The 25210-nt window shown below is 37.6% G+C and overlaps 2 protein-coding genes across 8 annotated transcripts in view; one reads left to right on the forward strand and one right to left on the reverse strand.

Annotated features, from left to right (window-relative positions):
• The window catches only part of glyr1 (glyoxylate reductase 1 homolog (Arabidopsis)), a 38329-nt gene extending 23302 nt beyond the window's left edge, over nt 1-15027 (reverse strand). For 2 of the 4 annotated variants that reach the window (XM_068003325.1, XM_068003327.1), the window contains exons 1-7: nt 14962-15027; nt 14804-14840; nt 12468-12547; nt 9425-9551; nt 5378-5509; nt 4893-4961; nt 2820-2873 (exon numbers count right to left, since the gene is read on the reverse strand). In XM_068003325.1, coding sequence (XP_067859426.1) covers nt 2820-2873; nt 4893-4961; nt 5378-5509; nt 9425-9551; nt 12468-12547; nt 14804-14840; nt 14962-14999 — 537 coding nt within the window. In that variant the 5' untranslated portion in view covers nt 15000-15027. Of the gene's footprint in view, nt 1-2819; nt 2874-4892; nt 4962-5377; nt 5510-9424; nt 9563-12467; nt 12551-14803; nt 14841-14961 lie in introns of those variants that run through there. The other 2 variants (XM_068003326.1, XM_068003328.1) reach the window with 2 other exon arrangements.
• Nucleotides 15028-15269: 242 nt separating this feature from the next.
• LOC137340679 (ubinuclein-1-like) overlaps nt 15270-25210 on the forward strand; it is a 55891-nt gene continuing 45950 nt past the window's right edge. For all 4 annotated transcript variants that reach the window (XR_010966854.1, XM_068003330.1, XM_068003333.1 and 1 more), the window contains exon 1: nt 15270-15666. Coding sequence is in view for 3 of the 4 variants with exons in the window: in XM_068003330.1 (XP_067859431.1) it covers nt 15454-15666 (213 nt within the window). In the remaining variant the exon portion in view is untranslated. The remainder of the gene's footprint in view (nt 15667-25210) is intronic.

Here is a 25210-nt window from a genome sequence, read left to right on the forward strand (position 1 = left end):
TTCTTGCACGATGGAAAATAAGTCTACGCAAGGAAAGTGACCTCATTTGGTACTTAAGTACTTTAAATCCAACAGGCATTTAGCTGATACAGTCTGTAAAACATACAGCTTTATCTGGTTATTATTTCATGTCTCCACAGGTTAAGCTTATAATACAGTTGTTTAGGAACCACTAAGGATGTATTAGTTGGGGTGAACATTTCTGTAGAAAATAGATTTTAATCCCTGTAAAACTAGTGGGAATATTTTTGAACATAAACATGCACCAAAACTACAGGAGAACTGCCACCATCTCTTTCATCCTATCCCCAAAAGAAAGGTATTCCAATTGCAGATTTTCAAAATTTAGGGATTTTTTGTTACCCAGCCACTCTGAAGTTTATGCTCAGTACAGAGGGCCTAATAGGTTGGATCACACAAACCCTAAAGTCTATTCATCCTCATCCATGCTAAGACTACATAGTTGTTCTGAGGAGGCTCATATGCTATTTCACTGTGATCAAGCACAAGACTGAACAGCGGAGATTCAAACTGAAGTTGCTTATATTAGCCTCAACAGTAAAAAAAAAAGGGAGCTGCTTTAAGGCTTGTAAACATATAGACAAGGGTTTCCACCTCAAAATACAGAATTGGGGCAAACAACTACAGCTTAAAATGGGGCTTTTAAAAAGTTGTCCTTTTAGGAAATCTGCCCTAACAAAATTTGATGAACTTCATCGGATGGTCAGTCTTACATGTATTAGCATAAATTCTGATCAGAACTTGCGTGTTAAGAATTGCTTTGAGTCTTTGAAACATTTAACGCTCCCAGCTTTGAATGCAAAAAGCAAAGTAAAATTTTCACTGAATTCCACTAGGTGGCTGACAAATTTATGGAATATATTTTACAATTAGTGAAGTTAACATATGGATGCTTAAAACTATTCCATTACATTCCTCAGTGTGTTGTTTTTTTGTAAATCAGATGTTAATATATTTATCTTAAATGGGTTAATGCCAGTTTCAAAATAGTACACAGAGGAATTTTGCACAAATGTGTTAAGCATTCGCATGTGAACTATATCCCAATGAAAGTTGCATGACATGCAATCTGTGATATTAAAAATATTGCATTTTTCCAAGTCATAGAATATTTATATTATCTTTAATTTTCAACTAGTTATTTTATCCAATGATGTCAACCCTCTTACTTTTCCTGGTAAGTACAAGAGTACTCCCCAAACACTTTCCTTACCATTATGCAAAATTGTTTTTTGGACTACAAAGTAGACCCCCATTCTATATTCAAAAATACAATCCAGATTGGTCTCTTCAGTTGAAGATTTGACCTTTTTTAAAAATAGATAATTTTTGTGACCAATATATCTTTGAATTATGTAGATTGGGAAGGGAAAATATTAGACTACAACACCAGTTCAGTGTGTTAAAGCATCACTGCGCTATGCCCAAATATTGATTTTGTCCCCACGCACAGGTTGAGCTGCTGATTTCAGCCAATGTTATGGGCAATGCTTTCCCGCAGTAAGAGAAAGGGAGAAACACACACACATTGGGCAGACATTTGCTGACAACTACTGTGGCACTTCCTACTTACAGCCTGGGAGCAGGCTGTTCATTTGAGTTCTCAACCAAAATGGTGGTGCACGGAAATCAGGAACTAAGGGAAAATGTAAGTGGAGAAGGAGTCTCAACCTTTAAAAAGTTATGTAAACTGAGTAACTAATGTGGTAGTGTTTTGCATCACGATTCATGCAAAATACAGTTATCATAACTATTGCCATCAAGTAATTAAAGGCAGGGAATTGAAGAGACTTGAAGGATACACAAGTATTTTTTTTAATACCAATTTCTCACACCCCCATATAAAAAGTTACTAGAGATTTTTTTTTAAAAAACAAACCTTCAGCAGCATCTGCTTTAGGTGAAATTTTTTTTTTTCTGTTTTGGTTTATGCCTTTAAAAAGGAATTTAATTCAGATTTTATACTTTTACCAGGAAAGTGATTGGAAAAAAATAAATCACATTATAAGTGCAGTTTGCTTCAAAAAGATGAGCCTTTGCTCTTATTCAATGTTCCCTACTCCCAGTCCTACTTTTTAAACTCAAAGTAGCCACTTAAATTTTACAATTTTAACTTTACTAGTTACTTTAAGCAATGTTTGAACATCAGCAAGTATCAAATTAGTAGATCAAAGCCCACTTCAAAAGGGGGTCTATTTTCACAAGTTTTAACAGACCTAAAACACTTACTAGGTGTAGTACAGTGCATTTTTTTTTTAATTAAGTGAACCGTTTAAACCAGGTATTTCTACACTGTAAAAAGAAAAATTAATATAAAATTAGGGTCTATACTTTATTCAAATGATCAGGATATCGAAATAAAAAAGTGAGAACACAGGGAAAGAATCGACTAATATTTTATGATCCAGTAATAGGTCAAGCTAGTCGCTTCCCACCAGTAGGTTCAGTTCCTATTGTTACCTGACCCCAGGTGTGACCTTGGATGCACAGTTAAGCAGGATGCCTCATGGTATTGTATCCTAATTTGAGGAATAGAGGAATAACATTTGTAGACCACCCTTGTCCTGCAGCAATTGCAACCTCAGTTGGCTAAACACACTGGCAGTCACCAACACCTCCTCATCAAAGAGGGAAAACACACAGACAACAGATCTAGGAAAATGAAGATGGAAATGGAAAAGTGAAGAAACATAAATAAATAAATAGGGAGACCAATGCTTTCTGCTATCTAGTGTTCAGCTTATTACTGGAAAAAAAAAACTGCACTTCTAGGCTGCACACTAAATGCACCATCTTACCTTCTCAGACTGACTGAGCAGAAAGTGATGGAAGTGAGGGTCGTCCTTTACTTGCTGCAATTAGAAAAACCAAATCTGAGCACTGAGTAATCATACTCGGATCCTATAACTGAAGATTTATACTTGTGATTTGAGTGGAAGAATAGCACCAACCATTCCCTCCCGAGTGAGCTAGAAGTTTATGAATTGAAATCTAGTTGACAGAAAACAGTAGCTTTGCAGCAATTTGGTGTTTTGGAAAGGGAGAAAGAAAGGAAGTTCAGCACTTTCTGCATCATCAGTCCCCATCTTTTGTGCAGGAAGATACTAGATCACCAGTTTCCACTGCCAAAACCAGGGCTCTCCAATCAATAAGGGAACATTGTGATTCCCACCATTTTCTCCCATGCACGTAAACTTATATTATAACTCCACAATTGGAACCACTTACCAAGTAACACATATAAAGGGGGAAAAATACACTGAAAATTACTGATAAAATTATTCCACTTTAGAATTTCCAAATTTATGTTGCTTTAGTATTTGCAACTGCACAAGGTCCCCCCCATTAAATAGGTGTTGTCACCCAATACATTTGCAGTGACCATGTCAATATGATGTCCTTTAAACAGCCCAAATACTTATGGTCACTAGTCTCCCAGTGAATCAGATTGTAAAATACACCAACTCAGCAAACCTCAACTATTTCATGTCCTCTAGTGAAGGTAGTTTTCCAAAAACAATTTTCCTCAATATAAAAATCACTTCAACTGAAGGTGAAATTGGTGAAGTAGAGCGCAACTTGGTTTTTGAAAGCCGAAGTGTCCGAGTATGAAGTAGGAAAAACTATAGGTTTCCAAATTGTCTCTTCAGTAGTGCTGTAAATTCAATCATCGGTTTCTTGGTTAAAAAAGGTTTTTCAATTCCTGAAAGGTTCAAGTGCATTAGCTTCTTTCTATTCCTGACTTTTCTGGCTTCCATATCAATCCTGTTTTGTACTCTACTTGACCTGTTTAATTCTCTTTTTAAAATCTCCTTTATAAAATGTGGTGCAGCCTTTTCAAGTTCAAGACCATAGAAAGTAGAAGAAATGGTCATATGGAATACATGAACAAGACAAGTAACGAAAGTCATATTGAGTGCAAGTTTATCAAAATAACATTTACCATTGAATATACTCACCCTTTTAGAAACACACTGTGGTCACTTGCTGTAGCTGGCACTGCAGGCCAATTCTGTTATAAAATGACTAACACCCGAATAAAAAGCCAAGCGATTTGTACTACAGATTAGCATTGTGAATACTTTCAACTCCCAACAGGAGAGAGTACTTTATAATTGGAGATTGATGGGAATGCAGATTTAAAACCATTCTTTTATCACACTAATCTTTTAAAACCTATACTGTAAAGCTGTTTTAATCCTCCATATCAAACTGCAAACAAAAACAGCAGGGAACTGAAGCTGAAAATGTCATAAAATAAACCATGTTGCATGTTTCATTTTTGAACCTCTTCCTTTATGTTGCAATGATTTGGGGAAAAGCAGGTTAACCATTTTAGTGGACCAAATAAAAATAGGTGTTAAAAGATGCACATCTTTTTCTCTACACAACATGTAGAAATATTTATTGTTAACCTTTGAAGACCGGTACAGCAGAGCCTGCCAGGAAAACTATTCTTTGGTCGCCATACATAGGTAGCACAAGTGCAATTTTCAAGAGGGAGCCATAAACAATGAACATATCACATGCAACAGTATCTGTGGAGCATCTACTGTGTAAAACTAAGTAACTATACAATTTTTTCTCCTGATTGAGAAGACCGAATAACAAAATTACAAGGGGATAGAAATGGTATTCAGTTGAGTGTTCCATACCATTCTTTTAAAGTTTCTGAAACAATAACAGCCATCCAACTCCAATATTCCCTAGATTTACTGTTACAAACCCAGCTGTCTCCAATATGAATGCATGGGGTGCTATAGGATGTTGATGGCCCTCTAATACACCCAACTAGAGCTGATCAGAATGTCAGTAAAAACCCAAAATGGTAGGCCTCTGTGATTTTAGGAATTAAAGAAACTGTGACTCACCTTCCATTTGTATCCCACGACTGGACCCGTAACCAACCTCTTCACTGTGGACGGCTCAGGGAAAGAGTCCTTAAGTGGGAGAAAAAAAATACAGAAGTCCTTACATCTTCTAAACAAGCTGTAAATTATCTCCTGTACATATTACTATAAAATTTATTATTTTATCTAACTGACCAGATGGTTTAATTGCTCCATGCTAGAAGCCTCAATCATGACTGTGTCACTGTGATATAGTGGGAGTTTTGTGAACCCTAGACATTTCCCTGCAGGGACGGGGGACAAGCGTACGCGCACAGTTCTTGGGCTAGTCTTGCACGCATGCTAGCAACTAGTTCAAGGATACACTGGAGGTGGCCAGGGAGCTGGACACACTGGCCTGCCAATCACAGCTTCTGTATGGTACAGAGAGAAAAATAAAGGTGTATCCCAAAAATAAAGAGACACTACTGTGTTTAGACAGTTTCAGTACTCTACCTAAAACTAACCTTTTCTTCCTTTGGTGGTCGACCCCTTTTCCTTGTATTGTGTTCTGAAATTTCTGCTGTGGAGGAATTTTGTCCTTTATCTTCAGATGAAATGTGTCTGTTTTTGTCTTCTGAGGAGGTGAGTGCAGATACCTAAAAAAGAATTAAAAGTAAAGACGACACTGATCCCTCCCAATAATCCAGAAATGTGTTAATTGTCCCCTTAAATGAAGTGACATGACAGTTGTTAAATGTTATTTCAATGGACTCCATGTTTAATCAATTTAGACCTAATCCATATTACAATATAACTTGAAGATACATCATTTAAAAAAAATCCTGCACAATTAACCTAAAGCTCAACTTCAAATGACTGCAGCAGTGTTCCACTGCACAAAGTTTTAGTATTGGTTACAACAGTTTGAAACTCTTGATTCAAATTCTCAGTACTGTGGAACCTTCATCTAAAAAGTGGAGGAGACCAGTGAATAAGATCAATCATGTTCCAAATTCTAATTCTCTATCTTCTGAATATCAGAGAGAGAGATGGCTGTTCACTTTAAATTTTGTTGAGCACAGCAGACAGTTGAGCTGAATGTAGCAGATGACATCCATGGCCTTTCATGCTCCCTCAGGAGGCAGCGTGGAAATAGGTTTTAATTACAAAGCAAGTAGAAGCCTTTAAATACAGACTGCAAGCTTTGTCCTGGCAACAGTCAATTTAAGGTAAAGGGCTAGTTAAGACGTGTGAATGAATTGGTGTCCAGTATCTAGCTGACATTCAGGAAATCACTTCAATTTGATAAGCTTTGTTTGTTAATGGAAGAAATCTTTTGATTTACTGTATTTCAGTTTTGAAATTCAATGGGTATGAGATATATTTCAGGCAGTGTGTTTCCAGCTCTTCAGAGCCTTTAAAATTAGAGGGTGAAGTTCTAAGATGGTTAGATGAAACCTTGTGTCTTAAGTTTTATAATATGGACATTGGACCAAGCTTAGTATTAATAAGAGTTAGTAAGATCTCACTTTTTTTGTACATCCAAATTGATTGAAATTAAACGGTCTATCATCAAGTGAAATCTGGTGTATTGATGTTCTACTTGTTATTGTAACATAAAATCATGATTTATAGTTTACTACAGCTAGAGCACTTATTCTTCCCCTACCCAAAGATCAGGAAAACATGAGAAGGCTCATGTTAATTTAGCAAACTAATTACAGTGATGTGTTTCTGTTCCATCCCTGGGCAACTCTACATCAGATATTGTGTATACAAAGTCACAATCTGGTCCATAGGGAGCATGGGCTCACTTACAGGGGTGTTCTGTGGTGCTGGGCACCAGGGAAATATCTGGTGAAGCCTTAATAAAAAAAAGGAACCTCCACCTCTCATCTTTGTAATATTGATACCAAGAGAAGGGAGGAAGAAAATAAATCCAAAACTAAGGAAACAGAAAAACCTCAGCAGTATGAAACCAACTGAAAATGGCTAAATACAACAGTAAAATTAACTATTTTTAACTGGAAAAATACAGAAAAGGGGAGAAATGAAACAAGGAAGTGAATTTACTTTTTTCTACACAAAGAATGAAAAGTATAGTTTATAGACAGGACTTTTAGGCCATTAGTACGGCCTATATCAGATTCCAGAGGTGAAAGGTTAAAGCCATACACATACAATTAAAAAAAAATACATCTTACTTTATTTGAAAACAACACATTAGAGTAAATAGGCTGCTGAAATTAACATATTAGTTAACAAGTTGGATATTCAAAATTACAGGAAGATTTATCTACCAGAATCTGCAAAAAAAAAACCAGAAAAGTGATCGGACACAAAAACCACACACAAGAATTAACAGACTGCAATTTTGCAGCTGAATTTTGAAGCCCACTGATTATCTCACCAGTGTTTTGTTGATAGAAAGAATGCTAATCATGTACAGCTGTGAAATAGAGCTTCTAATTTCTAATACCTATGAGACAGTTTCATTCCTCATGTTCATTTTTTAAAATAGCATTGAATTTTAAGAGCAAACGAAGCCTCTGAGCAAAACAAGAAGGGGAAAGGGAAGCTGGTCAATTGAGTGGCAGTGCAGCAAGAGGGAATGGATAAGGCAGGGGCTGAGTCAAGGGCAAAGATATAGATAGTGATAAGAATGAGGGGGTGGTTGGAAGGGGTGAGTGAAACACAAGTGATTGGGGGAAGGGAATTGTTGAGGGTCACATTTTCCCTGCAGCCCCAACCCTAACTGCAGCCTATAGCCATCAGCGGCTCCTTTCCTTGCTACATCACACCATGCCATCCTAAAGGAAAGAATAAGAGTGAAGGGGAGAGAAGCAGCAAAGGAGGGGCAGAAAAGAGATAGAGAAGAAAGGAGAAACAGCAACACAAAGACATCAGAGACAGATAAGAGAATTAAGCTATTCTATGTCTTATTGTATGCGACTAGTGACATATTAAAAATCTTGCATCTATGCATACTTCCTGGCAACTTTTGCCATTATAAAATTCTCACATCTTCATTTATATTGGAAACTGCCCTTGTAAATGTGTCATTCTGTAATTATACGTCCCATTCAGAGCTAGCACCACCAATGGCAGGAGGGTGTAGTTACTGCGTGACAAATTTACATACAGTTTCTATTATAAATGTAGCCATAGGAATTTATAATGGCAATGTAAAATTAAGGACAGAATGTATGATTTTAAAATTGGGACTGAATTACATCTGTCCTCTAACCCCACTTAATCCAAAGGCTAGACCTGATCTTGATTCAGTGTGTGCAATGTCACAAGAAATCAACTAGTATTAATATTTTCAAAATTTTGCATCTGTGCACACTTCCTATCAACTTTACAATATAAATTTCTGTGCCCACACTTTTTGTGGAAACTGGTCACGGTGTAATTACACCCCGTCCCCAACAAAAAAAATCAATTGCATTGAATCTAGTCGCCAACAATTTTCAGGACCAGTCTACATCATTTATTCAAGATCAGAGTTGGTAAAACTTTAAAGCATTAATAGGTGATGCAATTGTCATTATTTTTCCCAGATGTCACATTTTAATCATTGTATCTCTTCAAATTTTAAAGAGCAAATGTTCAAAGGACAAACATTCCAGCCACAAATCACACAGTAATCATTCCTAACATTAATAGTCCAACTTATTGGAATCAATTTATTGGGGAACAAAGTCCATCATTAAATCCATTTTTACTTCATTACCCATTTGAATAAAACAGTTTAGATGCTATTGTATGGTAGACAGAATACATTCTAAAGTGCTGTAAGGCTGTGATTTATACTCCACTTGTGACACTGGCCATAACTCCTTCGTGGCGTCCCTCATGACAAGTCAATCCCACAGGTCAGGTCTTCATAACATTCCCTCAACACTTCCAAAAGTTTTCAATAGCAACCAAAACATCTCGATTCATTTGATCATTGATAGAAAGTGTGAAATTATACCTAATTATTTGCACATTTTGTTTCCACAGATTCAAGCAGTAGGAAATGTCCCTACTGTTTCTCAATTATTTCCATTGCAAAATTGAGTTCCTTAAGCTGTTAATATCTCTGTAGCATTGTTATAATGCAGAATAATTACAGACCTTATTATAACTGCCCAAGACCATTTACTGCAGTATCAATTCCAGCCAGGCAGTAACACATTCATGCAGCATTGCTCAAACTTCAATTCCATCACCCATGTAAAGAACACTATGCACATGTGCTTAACACACATGCTCTGAGCTCCACTCACCGCAAGTGAGATTTAAATGTTTAGAGCACATAAGCAGGAGCATCAGCACTCTCCAGGTAGGTTTAAAAATAATTCGGAAAGCTCCGAGGATCACCAGGTTTGACACCATATTGGAATTACACTTAATGTGCATTCCCTGATCCTGGAACTATAAGGCATCTTTATATGGAAACTAGTTTGCAGCAATGCTAGAGTTGCAGTATAAATGAATACTAACATGAACCTCTGACCGATTCCCTCAAACCAACCCAGAGTGATCATTTTTGATCCACTAGATTAAAAAAAGGTACACCTTACCTTGGATTTTTTAATGAATTCCTCAACTGCTTCCACTGCCTGTTGGAAACGTTTCCCTTTGGCAATTTTTATCATTTCCTCCTTGTGAAGGTGGTAGGATTTAAGTTGGTCTACTTTGATCCACGCACTGCAACAAAACTTAGTCAATTTCTAGAATCATCTTGCTTGAATTGGACTGCTATGTCTTTAAACAGATGACATTTATAAAGCCTCTAAAATGGCTACTGCTCATTGACTTTTGCCATTAAAAGCAAGCAATATATACCCTATATATTTTGTGACTTGATACAGTGTTCAACTGTCTTCATGGCATAGTCAACAAGAAACTATATTCTGTGCCTCATTAATTTTGTTACTGCATTGGGAGCCTGCAGTCACCTACTGAAGATAGCATTAGTGTTAAGCACAAGTAGAAAGTTTCAGGAAAGCACCTGAATTATAACACACGTGATCAGCTAAATTTGGGGAAAATTGGTTTCCACTAAAGGATTCCTGAATAAACAGCTTCTACTGCACTATTAGTTACAAAGCTACTCAAATGTCAGAAGTATATGTAATATCTCTGCACAATTAAAATGGTTCATTTGTGGCATTTTACTTTCACACCTTATCACCCTTTACCCGATCCTCTTTACTGCACACACATTAGCTATTAATATTGCTGAGCAATTTCACCACTGTGTCTTGGTTCCATGTGGTTATTACGGTGAAAGCTAATTACATTGGATTAACAGTATTACTGTAATCGGGTACATTTCATCATCATGGTATGCAAGTTGAAAACTAGCAAATCCAACCAACAGTCACTTTCCTAGATCTGTAGACAGTTTTAAGGATTAAAGAGAGAACATTCTCTATCTTTCCCCCTAGTAAAATAAATATTGTGTTATATTTCTCATCTGCAGAAGCTTCACATTTAATCTCCTCCAACTCCTGGAGACTTGCTATATCAGGTCTAAATGGTACAAAAGAGCCACTTGTACTACTTAGACAGGATCAGCAATTTTACACTTCAGTGCCACCTGAATAATGCTATATACCTAGTAGATACTTAATGTTAAAAATAGATGACCTCTTCCGATTGACATGTAGGACCAAGAAGAAAGTTGATCTGTGCCAACACAGAGCTTCTTATTGATGGATCCCAACACTGCAGCTTTCTTGACGTTCAAAGGAAACGTGCTATTTCCCTATGAGCTGCAAGGGGAGCAGGAAGTTGGCTAATGCTAAAAAGGGAAGCAAGAGCAAAGGAATTTTAAGTATTTCCCCAACAGTGTAGTGGGACATAGATCTAGCTGTGTTACATCTGACCCATGAATGCTTGATAGAGACTGGAAATAAAGAGTGTTCCATTGCTCAGCAATTCCCATCATGACAAGTTGAAAAATTATCCAAATATAAACACATGTAAACAACTCGTATAGCACCTTCAATGTATACAGAGTAGAACCAAGAGCATTGGAATAATAGCCTGGAGAAGGCAAAAAGATGGAGAAGGGGTTCAGTAGCAAAGGGGCTTAAGCAGGCAATGAGTGCAGATGAAAACAAGCTGTTTCTGTGATGGATGGGATGTGAGATTTGAAGTTCAGTATTAATCAGCACATCCAAGGTTTTGTACAGTCTTGCTCAGCCTAAGTGAAAGGCCAGGGATGGAGATAGAATCAGCATTAAAGGGAGCAGAGTTTGAGGCAGGTGCCAAAAACAATGGCTTTGGTCTTCCTGAAGATCGGATGAAGGAATGTTACTTGTCCATGATGTGATGAAGTGGGAGAGATAGAGCTCGGTGTTGTCAGCATACAGATGGAAGATGACCCCGTGCTTGATGTCATAGAAGTATCATATAGATGAGGAAGAACAGGCCATGGATAGATCCTTGGAGCAGCTCTAGAGGTGAAGGTGTGAGAAGAGAAGCAAAGTGATTGCTGGAGGTGCGCTGGCTGTGACCAAATAGTTAAGAGTAGAAACCCACCATCCCAGAGCTGGACAATTAAGAGGCAATGGAGGAGAGCAGTATGATCTACCACACCAGATGCTAGGAAAAGATTGAGGAGGTCAAGGAGAGATAAGACACCATGGTCATAGTCATAGTTGATGTCATTTAGGACTCTAGCCATGGTGATCTCAGTAGTGTGAAATGGACAGAAGCTGGACTGGAAAGATTCAAACAGGGAGTTTCAAGATATATACGTGGAGTTGGGAGGCAAGGACACATTCAAGGACCTTAGGGAGGTTAGAGATGGGCTTACAGTTAGACAAAATTGATGGGTCAAGAATAAGATTTTTGATTAGTGGGCGTTAGCAGCAGTTCTGAATGGGATAGGGACAGCACCTGAATAAAGTGAACTGTTATTCTCACCTAGGATGGGGCCAGCAGGTGTTGTTAACTGATCAATAATTGGATGGGAAGGGTATCAAGGGAGCAGGAAAGGGATCTCATGTAAGAAATGAGTGGAGGGGACAAGGGAGAAAGATGGAGGAATAATTGCCAAGTGACAAGAGATCAGGGCTGGAGTGTTTGGGAGGCTGTAGCTAAATTGTTCAGTCCAATATAGCAAAGCAGTTTGTGGGTTTTATAAAACAGTCCAAGGCCCAACACTAGTGATGTTCTAAATATTCTGCTAGTGCAGAAGAAAAAAAGGCCAGCATAAAATGCTTTTACAAGTGAACATCCTCCATTACCCACATGCAGAATAATAATTTCCCAATATGCACTCATCTTGGAACATCTTTAGACATACAGTAAATTACTATAACAAGCAACTCACAAAACACAAAAAATATTAAAATGCAGATGTCAGGTAGAATATTGTTGATTCACTTGATGTCTAAATAACTAATCAACTTCAACTGAAAGATTTTTTAAAAATAACTAACACCATTTTGTAATTTCTTCCTAAATGGTAATCTCTATGTGGAGTACAGGGTGCTCCACCTCAAGATCACCAGCACATCCTCAAACTTGCCTCATTGTTGACCCAGCCTTTCTAAAGAATATTGAACCATGCCTTTTCAATTGTGTGTTAAAAAAAAAGTAACTACTTACTGGTCTTCAGTTCCAAAGAATTTTACAAAGAAGCATTTTTTCCCCCTTGGTTTCTTTAGATCTTTGGGTGGATTAACAATCTTAAAACAGAAAAAAGTTCAAACATTTATTATTGACAATTAATTGTGAACTGGTTATACAGCCACAAACAAATAAGTACCACTATTCCCCAAGGGAGAAAAAAAACAAGCAGAACTTTTAAAAAGTTATGGCTGTCACTTCAACAATGGTTGTTGTCAATCAGCATGATAGTAAGACGTCCTATATCCATTGGTGATGCTGCTGACTCCAATCTGAAGATAATTACTGTGTGACCATTATTTTCCACCAGATGTCAAGGTACAGCATTCGCTGCAACAGAATAATAAAAAGCATAGCTCTGTTGCTAAGCAATATCCTAGCTTGAAATCAAGAGTCTAAGTTGCTGACTGGTTCAAACCAAACTTTATTCCTTTTATAGATACAGTTACATCAATATTTTTACCAATCACCTGATTGATAGATCCAGGAATGGTGGTATTTCCACATTCTACAATGTGCAATTTCTTAATATCTACATGAATGTAATTAACCTATTTATCTGAATAAGATATCAGAAATCATGTAAGGCAATAACATTAGCCAACCAAATCACATTTCAAAATTACATATTTTTGCACTACTTGCTGAGTTATACATATTAGCCATCCAATAACAGATATTTAGTCACCTGCTCACACATACCATCTTGGCCTGATTGAGTTTACCTATGAAGATGTTAATCTTACAGTTTTACTTATCAGGTACTTAGTAAAGCAATGATCTCCCCGAAAGTTTTTTGGGGAAAAAAAAATCTTAAAAACTTCAAAACTGAGTTTCATTAATTGACTGAAGAGCTCCCAGCCTAACACAAAGACATTTTTCACTGGATAAAGAGACACAAATAAAGTTGCTACCTTTTATCAAGTCCAAAACAGGACAGAAGGCAGGGTTTGGGTACAGCTTAGAAAAATGTTTTAAAAATTCTATTGAGACAAATTACTTCAACTACTATGTAGTCATATTTCTCCCTCTGTTGCAGGATTTCCTGGCAACTATTTGTGCCTCTGTGCTTCTGACTCTATTCATCAATAATTCTATTATAGATTTTGCATTAAGTTTTCTACCCAGTTTTTGTATTAGTTTCTATTGAGGCAATCCTTTGCTTTCCAGTTATTGTGCAAGGTTTTTTTTAAAAAACTTGTTTCTGTTTATCTATTTAGTTTGCTAATGTATCTGACATCAGTAATGACATTAATTGTGGCTAGTTATTTAGAGACATTGGTTATATTTTATGTTTATTTCAATGCTGTCTCTCCAGCTCACATCTTGTCCAAGCTCCGGTGCCAAGGAGCTGGAAGAACTCCCTGTCTCTAAGAGCAGATTCCTGAACTAGACCAGAAGCCAAAACATAACAGCATTATGTTCCAGAACTTCTTGCATTACTAAACATGGTTCCAGCTTCAGCAACTTTATATTTCTCTTTGAAGTAACTGCTTGAATGCCTCCCACTAATCCTACTTCAGCCAGTCAATGTTGCAGCTCATCAAAAGCTGCTCACCCTGCAGCTCTTCATATTTTGCCATTAACTCCCAGGACCAGCTGTTCCTCTCCTTGTTGGCATTAATCTTCATTTCAAGGCCCTGGTGGTTTTCTGGTCAGAGAATAGTTCAAATTGATCTGGTTTTAATAATTTACTAAAAACGCAGCAAAAGCAACAACAACAAAAATCACTGAAAACAAGGAATAAAAAAGTTTACTATATGGTTTACACAAAAAAGGACAACTTGCAGAAAACCATTATCCAGCCAAAAAAACAGACGGACGGCAACAATAGAGACAGATTAGATTTCAGATCGAAAGATCTAACTTGAGCGTAAAAATAAATTTAAAACATAGTTGCTCTCTAAACTAATCACATTTTGCAAAATTAATTCTTTTTTCATATTAACGTATTTAAACAGTTCAAGAGGTACCAATCGCAGTGAGCAGTCAAGCTCCACTAACAATTCCTGTTAAAATAAATCACGAGGTTTGGTGTTCGATAAATTGTACAAAAGGGAAAGTAGTCCCACTACCTGTACAGTAAACATATGATTTTCTCGTTCTTATATAAATGAACAAGATTCTCAGGGTCAATCATGGGACCTATTGTATTAGTCTCAACACACAACCACCATACTGCCCTTCCCCCTCCATTTTATTCGATTGACCCTCGACCATAAACCCGCTGTTTCCTTACGTTAGGCAACAGGTCACTACCGTTTCAGATACACCGCAACACCTTTATACGTTCCTTATTTCTGTTACTAACTCACCTTTCCGGGCCAGGGCGGATATCTACCCAGCTTCCCCCTGAAAAAAAAATGCAAAAGAAAACCAGATTTAAAAGATACTCAGTGTCATTGCTTGGGGGGGGGAAACATTCCACACTGATCGCATAAAATCAGTACAACGAAAAGCTGCAGTCTCTTACCAGACCAAATCTCCCACCCGTAAACTCACTGTCGCCATCTTACTCGCAAACCAACTCACCCACAGCCCGCTGGGAGCAGTCAACCCACGGCCTCCCACGTGATCCTGGCACCGGTTAAAGGTCAATATCATCAATTAATCCTGATTTTTTTTTTTAAAAAATTATATGCGAATACCTATTACAAGCTGAACTACCGTTAGTTACTTTAACAAAATAAATTCTTGGAAAGAAAAATTATGCGCGAGGCGTTTTCCGAAACGTACCCTTACGGGGTGTCAGTGCGTGCGCGTGCGCACGGTGGGGCGCAGGTCGGGAAGATGGCGGCGGCCGAAGTTTGTGGGGTTTGTTTTTGTTGCCGTTGAAGCGATTGCGATTGTTCCAGACGCGTCCACCTCCAGCGGCAGGCAGGCAGGCGGGCGAGCGAGCGAGCGAGCGAGACTGGACGAGGAACAGTGACAGAAGCGAAAAGACTAAGCCTGCACGACACGGAACATGGCCGAACCGCGACGAGTGTCCCTGACTACGCTTCCCGTCTCGGCTCCTCTCCTAAAGAAAAATAAAGAGGAGGAGGACGAAGAGGAAGAGGTGGTGGTGGTGGAGGGGCAAATATCGGCCGTCACATCGCGCCACACGCTGGCTCTCTTTGAGTCGAGCGAGAAGAGTTGCCCCGAGTTTTATTACCCCGAGTTAATGCGAGTGCGGAAGGTAAGCAAGCCTTGCCGCTTCTTGACATTCGAGGCAGCAGAGTTGGGGTGAAAAGTAACGGAGATGGGCTCAACCTGGAGACACCCCCCCCCCCCCCAGCCCAGCAACAGCTAATATGGAGACAATATATACATATATTTTAAGAAGTCAGTTACTTAGAGGTGGAAATTCTCTCTCGAGTTCTTCGATCGGTGCATAAAATTAGCTCATCTTTTTCTACTTAGTTGTTACGAGTTTACATCGACATGTTAATCCTGCTCAGTCAGTGTTCTCCTTTAGAGAGAGAGACAGATGGGAATAAACAGACCGATCTGGCTGACATGTGACCTAAATGGGAAGCCATAATTCAGTAGTCGTACCCGTTTTGAGTTTTTTGAGCTCCCATTAATTCTTGATTTTGAGACTTGAAGCTGTATTTCAAACAGTGATCGGCATATAGAGCACTATTTAAATAGATTAGATAATAACTTTAATATTCTGCATTAACTATGCGTTATTTAAAATGCTGGGATCTCCTCGATCTTTGGTAGGCCCAATATCATAAAACTACATCAAAAGCAAAATACTGCGGATGCTGGAAATCTGAAATAAAACCAGAAAATGTTGGAGAAGCTCAGCAAGTGAGGCAGTATCTGTGGAGAAAGAATAGAGTTAACGTTTCAGGTCGAAGACCTTTCCTCAGACGACCTTTTTTCGTCAGTTCTGACGAAAGGTGTTCGACCTGAAACGTTAACTCTGTTCTTTCTCCATTTGCCTCACTTGCTGAGCTTCTCCAGCATTTTCTGGTTTTATATCCTAAAACTACATTGTTTTAGTATTGCTTACATACTGATTTGAGTTATCATGAACAATTAAAAAATCTGCAGTTCGATCTTGAATATAATATTTCTAAATTATTATCAAGCAACTATTGCTAAGTAATATGGGAAAACGAGGTTACAGCTTTAAGATATCCGTCCATACTTTTTTTAAAACTTAACGTACATATGCAATAGGAAAAAGTTTGACAGCCGGCAACTGATTAGTACTATCCATTTAGCCCTAGCTATATCAACAAAAATTTCTATTATTCAATTATTAGCTACAATTATAGAATAGCTTTAGCTGATTTTCCACTCAATTCTGAGCAGGCAAATGGATGCTCCCTATAACACCACGGTTTGGATGTTCTGAAATTCTTTCTGACGGTTGTTTTGTTAATTATCATTTTTAAATTTTACCATAACTGTTGGTGAAATGCATCCATTCAAAACAATATGGATGTCAAATCCTTTTGCTCAACATAAAATACAGTTGGAATGGTAGGGTCTGGAAATTTCAATGCTGTCTTGTGTTCAAATCCTGTCTAAGTTGATGAGATGAATCTGGCTGTAGGAATTACAAAATGGAATAAGTTTTGCCTACCTGAAACTAGTTTTCAGTGTGCTGTATAACCAAAGTATCAGAGGGAACAAAAGATATCTGGTGTTGGAAATAGAGATGTCACACTGAGACAAGGGGCATGCTTCTGCGACGACATTTACACAATTTTGCTTTACAACGACAGTAAAATTGTAGTGGAAATCTAGAATCAAGCTTGATCTGACAGAAGCAAAGCAAAGCGAGACCTTCCTCTCGACCCAATCAGAGACTTCATCTTGGGAGTCTTGCTAAGCTTCACACCAATGCTATAATTGTAATGTACGCGCAGCTTGAGGTTGGTGCCCACCCATCTTATTTGACTCAAGTAGAGTGAACTTCACTGTGCAAGTGACATGCTGTAGATGGCGAAGCAATGCAAACAATAGTATAGACTAATGCTATTTGCAGTGCAAAGTATTCAACCCTAAATATAACATTTTGCCCATAAAAAGATGTTAGAAAGTTTACTAGAAGTTGATATTAACATATAAAGGCATAGAATTGGTTGCAATGGTTGGGGGTGAAGAAATGTTGGTGCCTCCTCATTTTTGGTTCTTGCCCTGAATACTCTGGTTACAAGTCACACTAGTTAGAATCACACAGGTATTGAGAAAATAAGTGTAAATGCAAGATTTCCAAAATGATGAAGACATTTCTGCCCAAAGAGTGTAGCTGGGTGTATCACAATTCAAAAAAAGGAAAATCTAATAGCCTTTATCAGCTGCATAAACATAATATTTAAACAGTTTTTTTTCCTTCCAAAGTTACTCATACGCAATTTTTACAGAGTAAAAATAGAAACATTCATGACTCATCTTGGTATTATTTGGTGCAAGGCATAATGTCAAATATTTTAGAAATCAATATTCAGTATCTTGTCAATATAGTTGGGAGTATAATCAATAGTACAAGTTTTCATTCCTTCTATTAGGATTTCCTCCTTTTGTTAAATCTAACTTCATTTAAGGGGAAGCTAGATAAACACTTGAGGGAGAAAGAAATAGTAGGATATGTTGATAGGATTAGATGAAGAAGGATGGGAGGAGGCTCGTGTGGAGCATAAACACTGGCATGGACCTGTTGAGCCGAATGGCCTGTTTCTATGCCGTACATTCTTTATAATTTTCTTCACCCGTCTGTAGTACTGCAACCCCCCGTTGAATGTTTAGGTTTAGATTAGCTTCTGTATTTTGTGATAAAAGGCCTTTTTTTAACATGTAACTTAAAAAGCGTATGTGATGCATGTGATTTGTAAGCAATATTTCACTCCTTAGTATCACTGCCACCAACTGTTGGCATTTGCAATCGAAGATGCTGATTAATTGCTGTTTTTTGCTGACAATCTGTGATTCTGCATATGTTGTGGATCTATAAATCTCAAAAAAACCTTGTCAAGCTAAAAGTTAAAAAATAAGTCAGGTTTACCATTATTTCAGGCAACTCTTCCAAGTACTGCAATGCTTATTTCCTCTTTCATTGCAAAAAGTAAACTTTCTAAGGTACGTCACAATAAATCATGACTGCAGTGGTGACCCCAATTAGCTTTGCCTCACCTGAGTTACCACCATGAAATCGCATTTATAATTCACAGAACAAACTGTCTGTAATCACCAAGCATTGTTCTGTGAATTATAAATGCGATTTCATTTCGAGGATTTCATTTCCAACAACGTTCACCTGATGAAGGAGGAAGCCTCCGAAAGCTTGTGAATTTAAAATAAAATTGCTGGACTATAACTTGGTGTTGTAAAATTGTTTACAATTCATAATTTTAAACATTCCTAGCATGTTACACTATAATCTGCATTGTTCTAATGAAAAAAGACCCTTTCAACTTCCACAGCACTGAGCCTACTTCTATTCAGAGTATAATTAATGTTATTTTTTGAGCAAAGTACATCACCTCACACTTACTGACATTGAATTCCATCTGCCAGTTTTTAGACCATTTCCCCAACCATTCAACCCTTTGCAGTTTCCTTTGGTCTTCTAAAGAATTAACTACACCTCCTATTTTGGTATCATCTGTAAATTTTGACACCACTCCCCATAGGCTGTTATCCAAATCATTGATATACACAGTGATCAGAAATGGCCCCAGAACTGAACCATCAGGAACATCACTACCAACTTCCAACCAGTCTGAAAAACTGCTCTTAACTCCTAGTCTCGATTTTCTCCCTTCTAACCAATTTTTAATCCGGTTTGCTATCCGCCCTCTAATTCCATGCCCATTAATCTTCTCTAGTAATGTCCTATGTGGTACCCTGTCAAAGGCTTTTGTAAAGTCCATATATACTACATCCACTGCATTTCCCCCATCTATCATGTCTGTTACCTCCTCAAAGAATTCTGCGAGGTTTGTCAAGAACAATTGTCTATTTTGAAATCTGTGCTGGCTACTTCTAACTATTTTTTCTTTCTCTAGATATGAGGAGCTTTCATCCAACTTTTCTTGCCACAGATGTTAAACTAACTGGCTGTAATTACCCGGATTAGCTCTGTCTTTTCAAAAATGGGTGCTACATTGGACACGCTCCAGTCTTCCGTCACACATCCACACTCAAAAGAATCCTGAAATATAATCTCATGGGCCTCGGCAGTTTCCTTCCTCAGCTCCTTTAGGATATATCACGTCAAGCCCTGGCGCTTTATCTTCTCTTAGCTTAACTAACTTATCTAAAATTTTTCTTCTATCCATCACAATATCGTTCATCTCGCTCTCAACCACTTCATGATTCACCTCCTCTTCTATATCCTTCTGTTTAGTGAAGACTGATGCAAAGTACTTATTAAATACCTCTGCTACCTTTTGATCATCCTCTTCAGATTAATAATCCTCTCCTCTCAGGGGTCTCGCCTCGCTTTTAACAATTCTCGTTTACTGATATATTTGAAGGCCTTATTGAATGCACTGAATTGTGTCTGGTGGACTTGGTGGCAGTCACTAATACAGATACATTCTGCAGGTGATTCACTGTAAAAACAAAACCAAATTAACGCTCATTGCTGGGGGAAAATATTGTACAATTGGCGTACTTTGACTTATTTGAATTAGTGGTAACTCCAATTAATTCTTAACAGGTAGCTAGCTGGAAGATCCTTGAATGCAACTCCAAAAGTGTCTACCTTAGATTGTATTTTTGTATTAAGTCTCTACCTGATATACAGAACAAAAACATTTTGATGGGGAATAATGTAGTGAAGTTGTCGGCCTTGAAATTAAATCATTTTTGTGGGTGCAGTAGAATGAAATGCTGCCAGGCAAAATTGTTTTAATTGAAGGGCTGACATCTGAAAGCACTTGTTCATTCACAGAATACAAATCTATTTTCATTTTGGAGATGTATTTGACAGAAAAATAATGGCAAACGGGCTTATGAATAGATGGGAGGCGAAAGGGGTTGAACCTATTGATCCCAGACTCATCAATATCATCCCAGCATACATTGAAGTAAGTGGCTAGTATTGCACATTCAGCTGAGTTGGCGCAGTTGACATAGAATTCCTGTTGCAAGGTCATTTACTGTAGTACCAGATCCAAACGTGTTAACAGCAGTTGTCTCATGCATAAGGTCACTTGGTGGATCGTCCTTCGAACTATTGCCAATATCAAAACATTTCCATCCTAGCTTCCCTACTGCAGATAAGTAACTGGATCTTATTAAAGTGCACATTTAATTCCTGTCAATTAATTTACAAGCATTTGTTAATAAGTTGGTGCAGTTGAACTCTGTGATCACTTTGTTTGGTGGAGATGCAACTTACAACTTACCTGCAGTGTTAAATACTTTACTTATTTTTGTAGTCAAAAGTCCTGGTACATTTTTGATTTTCTGATTAAAAATAGGGGTTATGTGGAGAATACAAAGTAGGTGTTTAGACATTTGATGCTGTATGGCCTCACGTAATTTTGCTTAGGATCAGTGTTAAATGTTGAAGTGAACATTTGAGATATTCAAAAATAGCCGAAATTAATTTGAAGGGGAACTTTTTTTCCGCCTAGGTGTGTGGTTCCCTTCTATTCTTGGCTGTGCCCTTGCGGACCAAAGGAGTCAAAAATGTGATCTGTGTTTTATTTAATAAAAGTTCAGTTTTCCATCATTTGCAGTGTAACACTATGACAACATGAGCTCAAGTAATTCTTTTGTTTTTTTAATGTCAAATGTTGCAGTGATTTGAGCAGTGGTGTTTTGTGCTTCAGCATGTTGTGCCATATCTTTTTCCTCATGATCCCCTACATGATGAGTGACTGATTTCACCTACATTGTTAGCAGAGGTACCAAGCAGAATGTTAGATAAACTCTGCTAACCTGGGAAATGCTGCTCACACAAGCAGAAGAACATCTAGCAAAAATGGATTAATAGCTTTCCGTTTAGCCCCTTGTAGTCAAGAATCATTGAGTTTGCAGTGAGGGAAATTAGATGAAAATTTCATTATAAGCCAAGATTAGTTGTATCCTACAAAGGGTTTTTATCTCAGTTCTAAAGTTTGTGAATGTAAGTGTTCTTGTTTGGGAGAACAGGGCAGAATTTTGTATCTTTCTCAATGGTCGTGAGACATGTTTGTCCTTCTGTTACATGAGTAGTGGTATGAAGATGTTTGAAACCCCAGGGTTTCCTAAATGTGCTATGTGGATACAGTAATCTCAGAATTATGACTTTGAAAGTGAAATTTTGCTCATGTTATTGCTTGATTTAGAGGATATTAATCTCTTTTTCTTTTTCTTGGTCGGTCCCCCCTCTGCCTGTCAGTCTGGACCCTACACTGATGCCCCGCCAGCCCAGTCATCCTGTTTGAAAAGTTCCCCCTGCAGTGTGCAAAGTTTTCAAAGCTAAATAGCACAATTTATGTTGAAGTTCTAGAATGGAAATTGTTTCCCATCAAAGTTAGACAAAACTGACTGGATGGCGCTAATTGCATTCTTTAGCAGTATTAACAACCTTAATACTTGGGTCTCTAACTGAGTAAAAAAGATGCCCGCTATAAATAGAAGCTTTCACAGCCCTGGAGAATGTGTTATAAAAATTAATGGCCTGTGACTCTATTCTAAGACTGGTGATTGATATTCAAAACAAAACTGAATGAGCCTTATATAGTAACAGCCAACCTACAGGGACCTGAACAGTGGTAATGAATGTGGTTTAAAATAGTATGGAGTTGCACTTTAGCCCTTTGATAATTATGCTAGTATTCGTGCACTAATCTAAAAATAAAGCAATCTTACAAATATTTAGTTTTAACTGGATGATCCCTGTGGTGTTGCTAATGGAGTGCAAAGTTGTAATGTTCATCCCATCTGCCATTGAAAACCTCATCCATGCCTTTGCCACCTCCAAGTTCTATCAGTCCTCTGCTCTCCTCCTATGTTCTACCCTCCATAAATTTCAGCTCATCCAAAACTCTGCTGCCTGTATGCTAACCACCAAGTCCTGTTCATCCATCACCCTTGTCCTTGCTGACCTACATTGGCTTCTTATCTGCCAATGTTTCAAATTTAAAATTCTCATCCCTGTGTTTAAATACTTTGATGGCCAAGTCCCTCTCATTTCTGTAACTTCCTTCAGCTCTCTATTCCTCTGACACCGACCTCTTGTGCTTCTACCCTTTCCTTCACCCCACCGTTGGTGGTTATGTCTTCAGTTACCTAGACTCCATGCTATGGAATTCTCTCCCAAACCCCTTTGCCTCTTCCCCTTGCTCTCCTGCTTTTGGCCACCCTTCCTAATCTCTCTTTCTCTGGCTTGGCAACCTTCTTTTACCTTATTCTTCTGTGATGCACTATGGGACAGTTTTCTACATTGAAGTTGCTGTGCCAGTGTTAGTTGTTAGCTGCTAACCTGGCCTGTCTCTTTAAGACCACTGATTAGGTAGCCTCTATGGAAAGGTGATCTAAATAAATCTTGAGATTAATTAGAGATTGTTGTTGAAAGTTTCTCTGGATGTCTGCTGCTTGGCTTCTCTCATTATCTCACCAGCCTACTCAGGTTATTTCAAGGTCAGAAAAAGCAGCAGGAAATAACTAGCTTTCTTTTGTATACTCTAATTGTTCAGTTATGATTTGTTGGATGTTTAATATGAATTATAACATTGGAGAGTTATGAGTGTGCTGAAAACTTTTGTTAAAGTTGATAAAAGTGACGGGGTATAGGTGGAAGATGATGGGTATCTGTAAATGAATTACAAGACAGTAACCCAGTTGAGAGGCTCAGATGATGTCACGAATTGTCAAGAAGCTCCCTATTTCTGTTTGGCATTTGAAATCTGACATTGCATTACTGCCTTGTATTCACATGCTGATATTTGTTATTATTCAGGCTATATTTAATGAATATTTTGAACTATGGTTTTTATGTAGGTGTTTCGTGCTGCCGTTTTTGTCAGTGAAAGTAATAATTGCTTGATGTAGAAGAAGAGGATATATAAATTTTATGATGTAGAATCCGGAATACCTATTATTGTATTACTTGACAGGACCTGATTGTATTACCAAGTTTATGGGAAAGTTAATTATTGTGTGTGTGCGCGTGTGTGTGTGTATATTCTGGGAATATTGTCCGGCTCCGTACATTCGTGTGTTATATTTATTCGGTATTACAGATATATTTTTGAGCAGCAATCTGATACCTAAAAGTATGAGAGTTTTGGAAGCAACATAAAGAATCAGTAATTAAAAGAGCTAAAATAATAAATGTATAAAATCTTCAGAAAAAGTGACTGAAATCTGAAAAAGGATGTGATTTGTGAACTGTTAATAGCACTTGATACATAGGATATTAAAAATGCAAATACTTAAAAACAGGGAACAAGTTGATATTACCTTCTGTTTGATTTAAGATATATATTTTGTATTATAAATTTAATCTATGTACATAAATATCTGGTTGTTTTGACTTCCGGAGGGAAAGATTGGCAGCATGAAAGGCTTGAACCGAATACTGGTCCATTAGATGGAGGCTTGTAAATAAAGCCATATTGATCTCAACTCTTAACACTGACTTAGCTCATTGCGTTCCACAGTTAAGAACATTTTACAGTTGTACTCCCTTTTCACACAAAGGTCTATATTGGATCAGTGACTTTTGCAAGCCGCTGAACTGGTCTTCTGACCTTTAATATTGAACCTTAAAAACATTTTGGAAGTAGTCCCAGTTTGGGTAGTTGTTTCTCCTGTAAGTGATGAACTGGCATATCTGCACAGTGCATATATTCCATGGCTCCTCTAGTTCCTGGCATTTGGTTCTTGAGACACCATACAGGAATAGGTAAGCAGTGATTCATTTGGTACCTGACTACTGTATATTCCTGCAAACTTTTAATGTTGCTATACTGTAGTACCATCTTGTTTATATAGAGAAGTATGAAATATTTAATTTTTAATGTACTTATAACCATTCCTGAATTTTCTTTTGTTGAGTTTCTATATTTTTGAATGTAACTTGTTTCTTCTTATGATAACTTTCACAAATGTATCTATCTACATTTCATTCACCAGTGTTATGCAGTTTCAGAGGACTAGATCAGCACAGGTAGACTTAAAATAGAAGGGAAGAAAAAAATAAACTTTGTTCTCTTTTCTCCCTCATTTTTTTATTGTATATAGAATCTTACCTTATACTGCCAGGTACAGGAGAGTTATTTTTCTTTCTGCATAGGGTAGTGCTGTAACTGGATTCCCACCTTATCCCCTCTTCCTACAAAATAAACAAATCTGATTCTCCAAGGAAGCTAGTGCATGCATAGCAGAAAAAGAGTTACCTTTTTTCTTAATATACTGTGCAGATATTTGATACCCCAAGCTCCTGATTTTTTTTTAAACAGCTGTTCAATTGTACGTTTTCATAACATTAATTGCAAAGTTATAAACTTTGCCTGTAGTTCTTGCACATTGTGCTACCCTGCTGTTAGAAATTAATGTTCTCAGAACAAAATTAAGAGTATTGCAGACTGATTGAAAATGATTATATTCTTGATCATGTATTTTGCATACTCATAATTTGGGGCATCATTTGATGAAGGTGGAAATTCTGTGAATCTTGGAGTCTGCAATTCTTGATTTTTAGTGTATGTGTATTGTGCATCTGCTGTTGGTCATAATCTAGTCTATCTTTATTTTGTCTGGACAGTTTGGTGCATTATACT

The sequence above is a fragment of the Heptranchias perlo genome, chromosome 22 (genome assembly GCF_035084215.1).
Source record: "Heptranchias perlo isolate sHepPer1 chromosome 22, sHepPer1.hap1, whole genome shotgun sequence".
NCBI classification, from domain to species: domain Eukaryota; kingdom Metazoa; phylum Chordata; class Chondrichthyes; order Hexanchiformes; family Hexanchidae; genus Heptranchias; species Heptranchias perlo.